Source organism: Trichomonas vaginalis, chromosome IV (genome assembly GCF_026262505.1).
Source record: "Trichomonas vaginalis G3 chromosome IV, whole genome shotgun sequence".
Classification (NCBI taxonomy): Eukaryota; Parabasalia; order Trichomonadida; family Trichomonadidae; genus Trichomonas; species Trichomonas vaginalis.
Genome location: NC_067206.1, coordinates 32,192,144 through 32,204,384, shown reverse-complemented (window position 1 = coordinate 32,204,384; position 12,241 = coordinate 32,192,144). Strand labels below are relative to the sequence as shown.

The 12,241-nt window shown below is 35.1% G+C and overlaps 3 protein-coding genes and 1 pseudogene across 4 annotated transcripts, besides 9 other annotated features; 3 read left to right on the top strand and 1 right to left on the bottom strand.

Annotated features, from left to right (window-relative positions):
• Nucleotides 1-2,361: part of a mobile genetic element that runs on past the window's edge.
• TVAGG3_0206900 (uncharacterized protein) lies at nucleotides 701-901 on the top strand (the record flags this gene model as incomplete). Its single annotated transcript, XM_051226503.1, has 1 exon — nucleotides 701-901. The coding sequence occupies one exon, from the start codon at nucleotides 701-703 to the stop codon at nucleotides 899-901; it is 201 nt and encodes a 66-aa protein (XP_051111489.1).
• On the top strand, nucleotides 1,073-1,162 carry TVAGG3_0206890 (uncharacterized protein; the record flags this gene model as incomplete). Its single annotated transcript, XM_051226502.1, has 1 exon — nucleotides 1,073-1,162. A coding segment is annotated over one exon (90 nt), but the record flags the coding sequence as incomplete, so codon positions are not given.
• Nucleotides 1,670-2,361: a terminal%2Cinverted (terminal inverted repeat of Maverick-1A transposon ID:TVAGG3_0206880).
• A 325-nt stretch (nucleotides 2,362-2,686) lies between these two features.
• Nucleotides 2,687-2,866: a mobile genetic element.
• A 570-nt stretch (nucleotides 2,867-3,436) lies between these two features.
• Nucleotides 3,437-4,289: a mobile genetic element.
• A 197-nt stretch (nucleotides 4,290-4,486) lies between these two features.
• TVAGG3_0206850 (galactose-binding domain-like family) lies at nucleotides 4,487-5,102 on the bottom strand (the record flags this gene model as incomplete). Its single annotated transcript, XM_001294385.1, has 1 exon — nucleotides 4,487-5,102. A coding segment is annotated over one exon (616 nt), but the record flags the coding sequence as incomplete, so codon positions are not given.
• A 1,136-nt stretch (nucleotides 5,103-6,238) lies between these two features.
• Nucleotides 6,239-7,213: a mobile genetic element.
• Nucleotides 7,214-7,844: 631 nt separating this feature from the next.
• Nucleotides 7,845-10,132, top strand: TVAGG3_0206830 (annotated as a pseudogene). The gene has a single exon. A coding segment is annotated over exon 1 (2,288 nt).
• Nucleotides 10,133-10,378: 246 nt separating this feature from the next.
• Nucleotides 10,379-10,413: a mobile genetic element.
• Nucleotides 10,379-10,413: a terminal%2Cinverted (terminal inverted repeat of Banshee-A3 transposon ID:TVAGG3_0206820).
• Nucleotides 10,414-12,032: 1,619 nt separating this feature from the next.
• Nucleotides 12,033-12,095: a mobile genetic element.
• A 120-nt stretch (nucleotides 12,096-12,215) lies between these two features.
• Nucleotides 12,216-12,241: part of a mobile genetic element that runs on past the window's edge.

The window sequence follows — 12,241 nt, the reverse complement described above, 5'->3', positions numbered from 1 at the left end:
CACATCTATATCTGTAAATGATATCATTGCTTTCAATCCAACTCTTAAAGTTGCATTTGCTCCAGATTCAAATCCACCGACAAATAAATTTGTTCCATGGAATGAACCATTCACTATGATAACGAAGGCAGTAGAAGCTAGTGGAACAGTTACTATTACAACTGTAACCCAGCAACTATTTCGAACAAAGATGGATTTTAATGAATGTTTTATTCATCCAAAGTCATTCTCTTTAGACCCTAACATTTATACAGAACTTGTAGAACATTATACAAACGAGGCTTTATGTTTTCCTGTTAAAGTTATGGATTGGATTCCTATGGACGGTTCATTCTCAAAGAATACAGATAGTTCAAGTGCAACATTTACAGCAGCTTATACGCCTATTAATGTTAAAAGTATTTGGGCACTATTTAGAAAGAAAGACAACTATTATGTTAATTTTGAGAACCCTAAGTTTAAATATCTTCAGCTTTCCATGGGAGCTTATGGAAATATGCCTGCAGAACCTGAAAAATCATATGGACCTGTATTTTATGAAATGGTTGCGAACGCTTGCAATACAAACAATGATATGATAGGATTTAATGAAGATGTTATGAGGTCATTGGTGGATGATGGTAGTGTGGAACATAAATGGGATAGCTATGACAACACACATTTCTTATGTGGTTTTCCAACAGAAGTGGACTTTTGCTTCATGCAGGGTCAAACATCTACTGCTCCAATAACATACAAATTGTCTGTTAAAGGACATATTGAACTAGCAACTGAAAATGTACCAAAGCCACTTATTGGATTTATGAGGGATTGTTGCTTTGCCATTCAGGTGCGTGCTAATGGAATCCCAATAATAAGATTAGATGACTATAACTTAGCTGCGGACGACAGTGAGGAATAAAGGATGAACGTTTATTTTTAAAGCTTATAAATGAGTTCTTCATCAATCTCTCGTGACCCTTCACCATCTGTGAAACAAACTTTACCAAACGATTATGGAGCACCTATTGAATATTTCTTACAAGCTGCACAATGGCAAAGAGCAGTCTCACCAAGGTTAGGTGTTCCACCAGCTCCTGTCAAAAATAGCATTTGGTCAAGTCCTTATATAAAATATGGTCTCCCACTAGGTTTGCTAGCTACAGCAGGAGCAGTTATGATGTTGAAAAGAAATAAAGCAAATGTTGTAAATAATACTGAAGTAGCTGAAGTTAAACAAACTCCGACACCTTCGCCAAAACCAACATCAAAACCAACACCTTCACAAACAACACCTTCAATGACTCCTGAACCTATGAAAGTACAAACTCCTGTTCAAAAGTCAACTCCAAAACCGACTCCAACATTTAAACCAGAACCTACTCCTCAAATAAATCGTAAAACTCCTGCGTTTCCTTACTGAAAAAATAACGTTATTTTTATTTAATATTAAAATTTTTATTTGATTGAAATGACAAATAAAGTCACTGAAGCAATGAAACAAAAGTTTTTGGTAGAATACATTAAATCAGGAGCGGTTCCAGAAGGTTTTTACATTCATACTATGAAGGATGATAGAGTTCAGTTTAGAAAGATAAAGCAACCATTAGATAAAGAAGGAATTTTGAGAAAGATTAAACTTCATGAAGACAACATTGCTGAACTTAAGAAAAAGCTAGAAGAGTTGGAGAAAGGAAGAGAGTTGTAAAGCAATGAATTCAACAGGGTAGAAATGAGGTTAGAAATCGGGTTAGATATACCCATCTACCCTAAATTTATTTTTGTGCTATGTTTTCATACGTGTGAGGGTGGTGATATCATTTATTTTTTATTTTATTTTTATATAAATGACGAAAACTATTGAGATAACAAACTACAACGGTCATGAGTTCAAGAACTTGTTCTTCGTTCCTCGTGAAAATACATTCTATCAGATACGAGGGAGAAAGGGTAAAGTTAGTTTGAGCGTTTACGACAACAAACATAATGGGAGATATATAAAAGCAATAGATACAGACGGTAAGCGTGTTTCATTAGCTTTGTCAAAACTTACTAACATTTATTTTGACAGTGACTTTGACTCTGACGATTGGAGTGACAGCAGCGATAGTGAAGAATATGAACTGTTGTGTGAAGCAAAGCAATGGGAAGAGTTGCAATACTTTTGTAAATGAGAACGTTTATCTTTTACAGTAGTAAAGTCGTTAGTGAAAACGTTAGTGAGGTGAAGTGGTTGGTGGCTTTGTAAATATTTAAGGTTAAGTTAGTTTTTGCGTTCGTGTTGTAAAATATACGTTAGCGGTTTTGTAAAGTATCAAATTCACAAGTATTGGGTAAGGTGGAACGCAGTGCCTCCGTACCCAAGATATGTATACTAACTAAAAATACTAAATTCTAAAAAAATTCAATTTATTCAAAACGTATACTAAGTGATCACTTCATTAGTAGGATCAGCAATCCTACTAAATGGTGAGAACGCCACTAACTAAAAAGGGAGTCCTTGGAGCTCTTGATCTCTTGTCAGTAGAGTTCATAATGAGGCATGGCATCTACTGATTAGAAATCAGAGCAATCCTACCTTACCTTCAGGAGCTACAAAGCTCCTAATCGTTACAAGAGGGAGCCTTGGAGCTCCTGAAGCTCATCAGCAGAGGCTATTTACCATTTGGGCCTCTTCTGATGAAAGATGCGAAACACGTCTACGAACCAGGAGCTTCAAAGCTTCTAATCCTTACTAAAGGGAGCTTTGGAGCTCCTGAGTCACCATCAACAGAGTCCCAGATGGTAAATGTCCTTTGCTGATGAAAGATGCGAAACACATCTACGAACCAGGAGCTCCAAAGCTTCTAATCCTTACGAAAGGGAGCTTTGGAGCTCCTGAAACTCCTTTTACTATAAAATAGGACAGTTTTCTTCTGAGGTTCTCATCAAATCTAAGACTTCAGAAGAAAGCTGTCCTATCAATGTATACTTACACTCTCATGGACTACAAGTGTACAATTTTAAGGCAGAGATTATCCGAGGCCTCTCATCAAATGAGGGACCTCGGATAATCTCTACCTTAAGTAGTCAAATAACTTTTCTCACTATTTAGGAACAAAAGAACAAGAGTTGGAGTACTTTAAGGCAAGATTCTTCCGAAATCTCTCATCGAATGAGAGACTTCGGAAGGACCTTGCCAAATCCTTGAACGCCAATATCCTTGGAACTGAGCTAGAACTAGGGAGAAGTAGCATACTATAGAGCACGATGGTAATCTCGGAAATGCTTATATCGCCCCAAGCACAATATTTAAGAAGTCTAACTCATATATACAAGAAGTCAGGCTGAATAGATATTGTGCATATGGTTTGCAGAACTCTCATGATATTTAAAATTCATGTTATCCCAAAAAGGTGACACTTTGGGTGTATCGTCCATCCCAGGGATGCAAAAATCACATCACCTTGGATCTATATTTTAAATTTTTTGATTTTTTCGAAAATTTTTCGGAAAAAAAATATTTTCAGAAGAGCCTTAACGGCTAAGTTTTATGTTTAATGTTGAGTATCAAAAAGAATGGGTATCTGATATAGCCATCATATATCCCAGAAGCAAATAAAAATTCTGACTTTTTAAGCATAAAAAATGAAATTTTATTTTTTGCAAAAAACAGGCCACCCGGATGTACGTTTATTTGAGAGGAGGAGGATTAAATTTTTGAAAGCACTAAAATTTGTAAATATGCTAGTTATATAATAATATGCATTATTTTAAAAAATAAAAATTAAAGCACGTTAAAATCTTTTTTGATGAATTTTTACAAAAGCTACTCAGGATAATGCAAGATATGAGTAGTTAAACATAAATTTCAAATCAGATTTTACTTATAATAAATATTTTAAATTTCCGAAAATTAAGTTCAGATCGACTCTATACGTAGTAAATACTAAATAAGGTGCCAAAAACCTATTAAACAGTATCAAAACTATCAAGATTGTAATGTTTTTGAAGAAAAATTTATAGAATTATGGACTTCAAACAGATATTATGTAAATAAAAATAATATAATGAATTTATTTATTCGTATAATAGCAGTAATAAGTCGATTATTCACTTCTACTTCTGAGATTTGAATTTAATTTCGACAGAAAAAGAGATTCAAGAGGAAAATACTAGGGGATACAAACAGCCACCATGACAGGATTATTATGGAGCCAAGTTGTATTTTTTGATATTTTTAGAGTTTTCCTACCTATTTAGGTACCAAGTTATTGCTTAAAATTAAGGTTCTAAATTCTGAAGTTTACATGATCCTCCCGGGCGCACCCTTAAAATTTTTTACTTTTATTTTAAAAAATAATTTCACTATTTATAACAGTTATCACTAAATCTAATATCAGTTGACACAGGACTTTCATAATGAATACCGCGAGAATTTCGAGATTGATCTAATAATATGTTTGTTGTCATATTTAATGAGACTTTATTTAAACAAGCTTGACATTGCCGTTTTTAGAAATATGACCAATGATACTGACATCGTCGTCATCATCGTGGTATGAAACAAAATCATCGGAAACACCGTTGTCATCAATGACATCGCCATAAAGTTCAAATCGGTTAAGAGCAATGCATGGAGGATCACCGGGACATGCTTCGTTCTGGATGACTTCAACATATTTAGCACTGTATGTTTTATCGAGTTTGTATGTCTTCTCGTTGCATCGACGCATATCTTCGTCTTTCATTCGATGAACTTCTGTCCACGTTTTATTATCATCTGATATTCGCAATGACCATGAATATAGGCAACAGTAGAAACAGCCATAATTATCTTCTTCACAACAGCATCCATCATAGCAACAACCACAGCGGATGAAATAACTATTGAATCTAAACCTTTTATTTTTCAAAGAAAAACGAATATAGGGATGTTCATCATAGCTTCTCATACAATTAGAACACCAGTCATATTGTTTGTTCCATGGGTATATAGCGTATTCCGGTTTTGTCATTTGCATTGAACCATTACTATCTTGCTTAGAAGAACCACTAATATCAATAAGAATTATTTTATCATTATACACTTTTTCGAATATCCCAATTTCACTGTATGCCGTAATAAACAGCGAGAAAATCATTTTAAAAAGTGACATTACACTTATCATAAACAGAACTTAACTTTACACGTCTTTTATCTAACAAATAATTATTTTTTCCTTCTAACAGTGAAGAACATTTGAAATAAAAATAACTCATAGCGAAATTTTACTGCCTTAAATACATAAAAGAATAATTCGAAAATTTGACAGTTATTGAAAAGTATCATGCAATTGAATTGAGAATAATCATTATCGAGATATGATTTTGTTGCATCAAATGATTAGAATCAAACATGATCATTCTTATTTATAAGTAAAATTTTAAGAATTAGTTATAGAATGAGTAGAAATCATAAATAAATATTGATATGTTTTTGAGCTAGAACATTTGCAAGTTATAGTCTCTTTTCTTATATTAGTTTCAATGATTTTTGTTGTCAAAAAGTCAACTTTTATCATCCCAAAGGATTTATCAACAGATTCGCTCCCTGATGCACTATGTTCTTCTTCGATTTTAAACATTCTGAAAGTGCTTTCATTCACATTATATTTAACCCATTTTCCTCGATTTTCTAATGGAGTATTTGAATTGATATATGTTATCTCTTCCCAATCAATTCCATTATTGCTTCCTTTCAGGTAATGATTTCTTAGTGCATTGCAGTCAATGGGTGTGTATATTTTATAACCTGTAATTGTCAATAGTTTCATAGGAAAATCAAATATTAGCCAGCCATACTCATTCGCTTTCGAATGCCACATACAATCAGAATTTTTCTCAATTAAACAATATGGAGAGCTTATTCTCAATCCGTCACATGCTTGAACTGCACTTTCCCATTTAGGGGTTGATGTCAAATTAACAATTGTTTTTAGGTATTCACTTGTATATATATTTTGATATGATTCAAATATATAACTCATATATGATTAGAACATTATTTAAAGAATAACACTAAGAGGTTTTATTTTTATATATCAAATCTCAAAATTCTGAATTGACATTTTAGGATTCAACACCAAAATATTCAAGAAAATCAACTATTAACCGATAATTCTTGATACACTCTCATGAATAAATTGGCAATAACAATCCTCAAAAACTGACTCAAAAATGTTTTTTATTTCAAATCTAATTGTCACTTTTTAAGTCATACTTTAGTTATCATTGATATTGTTGTAAACGAAAACGATAAAAACGGTTTGACAGAAAAAGTGACACTTTACATGGCAAAAAATAGAGCCTTACTTTTGAGATACTTGAGATTGAAACTGAATCTTATGAGGCGGTGATCTTGAATCACTACCTCATAAGGTTCAGTTTCATATAAAATTTGTTGCAATTTGTTATTCTTTTGCAATTATTTCTTATAAGATTTTACATCTTTTAGCGGGGAATGTTTGTTATCATGTATATATTATAAATATCTACACGATAACGAACATTCCTCGCTAAATTGCTGAGAAACTTGGAGGAAATGTCGAACAATTTCCTCAAAGTTTCTCAGATTTATATAGATCACTAGAGTCCCCTAGGCACTGATTCTGGTTCAGTACCTAGGAGGCTCTAGTTCTCTAACGAACTGATAAAATGTTTTTAAATTTTTGGATATTGCTACCTGTGAAGCACTGACTTCAAGTCAGTACCTCACAGGTAGCAATTACATTGAAAGATGGGAGAAACTTCGTCCGAATGTTAAACTATTCGGACAAAGTTTCTCCCATTTGTAGTGGAGATGGAAGGCTTTGAGGTATATTGTATTAATATATACCCAATGCCTTCCATCTCCACTACAAATGGGAGAAACTTTGGGTTAATAGTTTGCAATTAACCCAAAGTTTGGACACTTTCTAGAAGGAATTGGAGGGTAAGAGATATACATTCATATGGTATATCTCTTACCCTCCAATTCCTTCTTAAAATGGGAGAAACTTTGTCCGAATGTTAAACTATTCGGACAAAGTTTCTCCCATTTTTTGAAGGAATTGGAGGCTATGAGATACTGATGCAATGTCAGTAACTCATGGCTTCCAATTCCTTCCTAAAACTCATAAAAGTGGACATTACATGCATATAAAATTTGACATGTAAAGTCCACTTTTTGTGAGCGGGGATTTGACTCCGTCAAATCCCTTTTTCGTTAACGAGAATTGTCAATTCGGATTGTGAGCTCCCAAACTATTGATATGCTCCGACGCTCTACCTGTGACGCAAACCATATTCGCCAATTTTTCCTCTCCAAGCATAGATACTTTGCCCGCAGGAAGAAGTTTATTGCGAATATGGACGAGACAATGCTCTATTCCAAACGTCGCTATAAAGTTCTTACTGCTGGCCGGAATCGCCCAGTTCGCGCTGAAAAGTCTCAGCTTCCACATCTTACAGGGGTCTGTACCATCTTTGCAGATGGTACAACTATGAAGCCAATGGTGATACTTCCACAAAAGAAGACCCTTGATGCGGAATTGGAAGATCTGGACGCTTTTTTTGTTCGCTCCGAGAGTGGATGGATGAACAAATACCTTTTTATGGTATACTGTATCATGTTCATCTGCAAAGTACAGGAGAAAAGGTCTCAAATGAATGTGTTTGATGCCCAGGTACCTTTTCTCCTAATTATAGATGGTTATCCATCCAGGCTCTCTTTCTTGGCCGTTCGCCTCTTGAGCGCCTTCAATATCGAGCTTCTTGTTCTCCCAGGCCATACATCTCATATCTTACAACCTCTTGATGTTGGGATTTTTTCTCCCTTGAAGGTCCAATTCAAGAAGTTGTTTGATATGGCGACTATCCGGTACGATCAGCAAGGGCATATGGTGATCAATTATGTATGGAACGCCAGAGAACTGCGCTATATCATGGTTCGCAGCTTCCTTGATGCATGTAGTGTGTCTTGCACAGCTACAAACATCGAAAATGCTTTTAAAGCAACAGGAATCTATCCATTGGATATGAACAAACCTCTTGCTTCCAGATACATTGTAGCAAATGGAGTTCCTCCTGCAAGGCCCAATTTTGTCAACGACAAAGTCCTTACAGATCCAAATGTGATGATGCAAGTCTTCCAAATGGAATATGGACGCCCCATGCAGCAACAGGATTGGTATTTCAATCTGTTTGTGGCTATGCAATCTGTTTTGGCCTGGAATGGAGCATATGGCCAGGTTCTTAGTCGTGAGTTACATCTCCTTTATCCTACTGCAGGTGGATTTCAAAAAATCCAATTAAAATGATATAAAGCTGAGGAGCTCCAGGGTGAAGAGGAATTGATGAAGAAAAGAAGCAACTGCATAATGGAGTGAGGAAGTACTTTGAAGAAGAGAGAAAGCATCTGGATGAAGAGAGGAAGCACCTTGATCAAGAGAGGAAGTACTTTGTTGAAGAGAGGAAGCTGCATGATCAAGAGAGGAAGCACCTTGATCAAGAGAGGAAGTACTTTGAAGAAGAGAGGAAGCACTTTGTTGAAGAGAGGAAGCACCTTGATCAAGAGAGGAAGTACTTTGAAGAAGAGAGGAAGCACTTTGTTGAAGAGAGGAAGCACCTTGATCAAGAGAGGAAGTACTTTGAAGAAGAGAGGAAGCATCTTGATGAAGAGAGGAAGCACCTTGATCAAGAGAGGAAGTACTTTGTTGAAGAGAGGAAGCTGCATGATCAAGAGAGGAAGCACCTTGATCAAGAGAGGAAGTACTTTGAAGAAGAGAGGAAGCACTTTGTTGAAGAGAGGAAGCACCTTGATCAAGAGAGGAAGTACTTTGAAGAAGAGAGGAAGCACTTTGTTGAAGAGAGGAAGCACCTTGATCAAGAGAGGAAGTACTTTGAAGAAGAGAGGAAGCACTTTGTTGAAGAGAGGAAGCACCTTGATCAAGAGAGGAAGTACTTTGAAGAAGAGAGGAAGCATCTTGATGAAGAGAGGAAGCACCTTGATCAAGAGAGGAAGCACCTTGATCAAGAGAGGAAGTACTTTGAAGAAGAGAGGAAGCATCTTGATGAAGAGAGGAAGCACCTTGATCAAGAGAGGAAGTACTTTGTTGAAGAGAGGAAGCTGCATGATCAAGAGAGGAAGCACCTTGATCAAGAGAGGAAGTACTTTGAAGAAGAGAGGAAGCACTTTGTTGAAGAGAGGAAGCACCTTGATCAAGAGAGGAAGTACTTTGAAGAAGAGAGGAAGCATCTTGATGAAGAGAGGAAGCACCTTGATCAAGAGAGGAAGTACTTTGAAGAAGAGAGGAAGCACTTTGTTGAAGAGAGGAAGCACCTTGATCAAGAGAGGAAGTACTTTGAAGAAGAGAGGAAGCACTTTGTTGAAGAGAGGAAGCACCTTGATCAAGAGAGGAAGTACTTTGAAGAAGAGAGGAAGCATCTTGATGAAGAGAGGAAGCACCTTGATCAAGAGAGGAAGTACTTTGTTGAAGAGAGGAAGCTGCATGATCAAGAGAGGAAGCACCTTGATCAAGAGAGGAAGTACTTTGAAGAAGAGAGGAAGCACTTTGTTGAAGAGAGGAAGCACCTTGATCAAGAGAGGAAGTACTTTGAAGAAGAGAGGAAGCATCTTGATGAAGAGAGGAAGCACCTTGATCAAGAGAGGAAGTACTTTGAAGAAGAGAGGAAGCACTTTGTTGAAGAGAGGAAGCACCTTGATCAAGAGAGGAAGTACTTTGAAGAAGAGAGGAAGCATCTTGATGAAGAGAGGAAGCACCTTGATCAAGAGAGGAAGCACCTTGATCAAGAGAGGAAGTACTTTGAAGAAGAGAGGAAGCATCTTGATGAAGAGAGGAAGCACCTTGATCAAGAGAGGAAGTACTTTGAAGAAGAGAGGAAGCACTTTGTTGAAGAGAGGAAGCTGCATGATCAAGAGAGGAAGCATCTTGATCAAGAGAGGAAGCTGCATGATGGAGTGAGGAAGCATCTTGATCAAGAGAGGAAGTACTTTGAAGAAGAGAGGAAGCACTTTGTTGAAGAGAGGAAGCATCTTGATGAAGAGAGGAAGCATCTTGATGAAGAGAGGAAGCATCTTGATCAAGAGAGGAAGCACCTTAATGAAGAGAGAAGCTGCATGATGGACGCATGATGAAGTGAGGAAGCATCTTGATGAAGAGAGGAAGCGTAAGAACCGATAACATTTACAAAATATTAAATTTATTTTGTAAATTTTCCAAAAGCCTTAGTACCAATGTAATATAAATGCTCCAAAAATATCATCCCTCCTTCCAAAAGCGTAAGAACCGATAACATTTACAAAATATTAAATTTATTTTGTAAATTTTCCAAAAGCCTTAGTACCAATGTAATATAAATGCTCCAAAAATACCATCCCTGTTGTAAACAGAAATTCATCAAAAGTGACAGCTCTCAATTTTTTGACATTTGTAAATTCTAAATTGAATGAGAAAAATGAAATAATACTAAGCATAATACAATATTCTAGATTTAATTATAATTAGGAAAAAGTTAGTTTTGAGAGTACTTTTCATAGGCATATAGAATGAAATCTTCTGAAAAATAATATCACATAAACTCATATTATTTTCTAATATATAACTATTTTATATAAAAATCAAATTCAATGATCTTAAAAGCGAAGGATAAACCTCAAAATTTACGAATATAATGAGTGGGAATATAATGCTTATCTATCATAAAACCATATGAAATATCAATTTTTGCTTTACGCCTAATTTTTGACGACAATTAGCAAAAAATGTTAAATGTTAACACTCAGTCCATTTGAATATGAAAAATAAAATTGACTTTGATTAAATGTTTTTATTTATCATGCAATTCTTCTTGCGACCAAAGATTTGAATAAAATTTCAAAAAATAAGATAGCTTAAAAAATAATATACGGTAGTGTTTACTAATAGATGAATAGTATATAAATTCTATTAAAATGGATTTGATCCAAAAAAATATATAAAATTTGATCATAAATAAAATTGTTTAGTAGTCATTTAAAATGATGTAATTATTCAAATTTTGCTAAGACCCATTCGTCTTTGATATATAACTCCCATTTTTGCATTTCTGGCTCGTACCAAAATTTTGAAAACTTCGAATAATTCGTTAGGAGTGTAATTACTATTCGTTTTTGGATTAATATCGAGAGATAAATGTGGTGTATTGTTGTATTTTTCAATGAACTGCTGAACTGAGTCCTTGATTTGTTGAATATCATCCAACTCGTCTGGCAAAAACTTTTCTAAGCTTGGCCACAGGCGCTCCACCTTGCCGTTCTGTCTTGGCATATACGGCAAGGTGTGCTTCCAAACTATTCCGTTTTCCTGCATAACCTGGCCGAATTCACTGCGGTTTTCACCGCCGTTATCGGTCCAGATGCAGTAAGGAATAAACTCCTCTAAAAGTTTTCTTAAAACCTTCGCTGTTGAGTTGGAGACTTGTTTTTCAATAATTTAGTTTTGAGAACTTTACGTGTCATATCATCCAATATGGCAAAAAATGGAAAAGAAACATTACCGTGAGATAGATTACCTATCATGTGTACGGCGGCACTGCGCGCCTCCTTACCCATTATATGTGAATTTGACACTTTACAAAACCGTTAACGTATATTTTACAACATGAACGCAAAAACTAACTTAACCTTAAATATTTACAAAACCACCAACCATTTCACCTCACTAACGAACTCACTAATGAAAAAATAAACGTTCTCATAAATTTTCTTCTATATCTTCATCGTCAATGTTAACTCTATTGTAGTCATACTTGAAGTCATAAAGTTTCTCAAGTTTTGAAATGCATAGTCTTGTTAACTTACCTTCATCATAAGTTTTTATAAAACTACCATGACAATCTTTATAAACAGTCAGTGTATAGTCAACTGGTCTAGAATGAAGTGTAAAGAACATGTTATACTCAGGAAGGAAGAATAAATGTTTAAATGTATGTTTGTTATATTTTTCGATTTGTATGAGTTGCTTTTGTTCTGTCATTTATATAAAAATAAAATAATGTTATATACGAAAACGATAAAAACAGTTTGACAGAAAAGTGACAACTTTACGTGTCAAAAATATAAAAAGTGATATTTTATTCATCATTATCTTCTTCATAATTTATTTCATATTCTTCGTCTTACCAACAAAAGATGGAATGTGAACAATTGCGGGCAATTTTTAGCCAATTTTGGCTTGGAACTAGAGCCTGCGAGGTACATGGA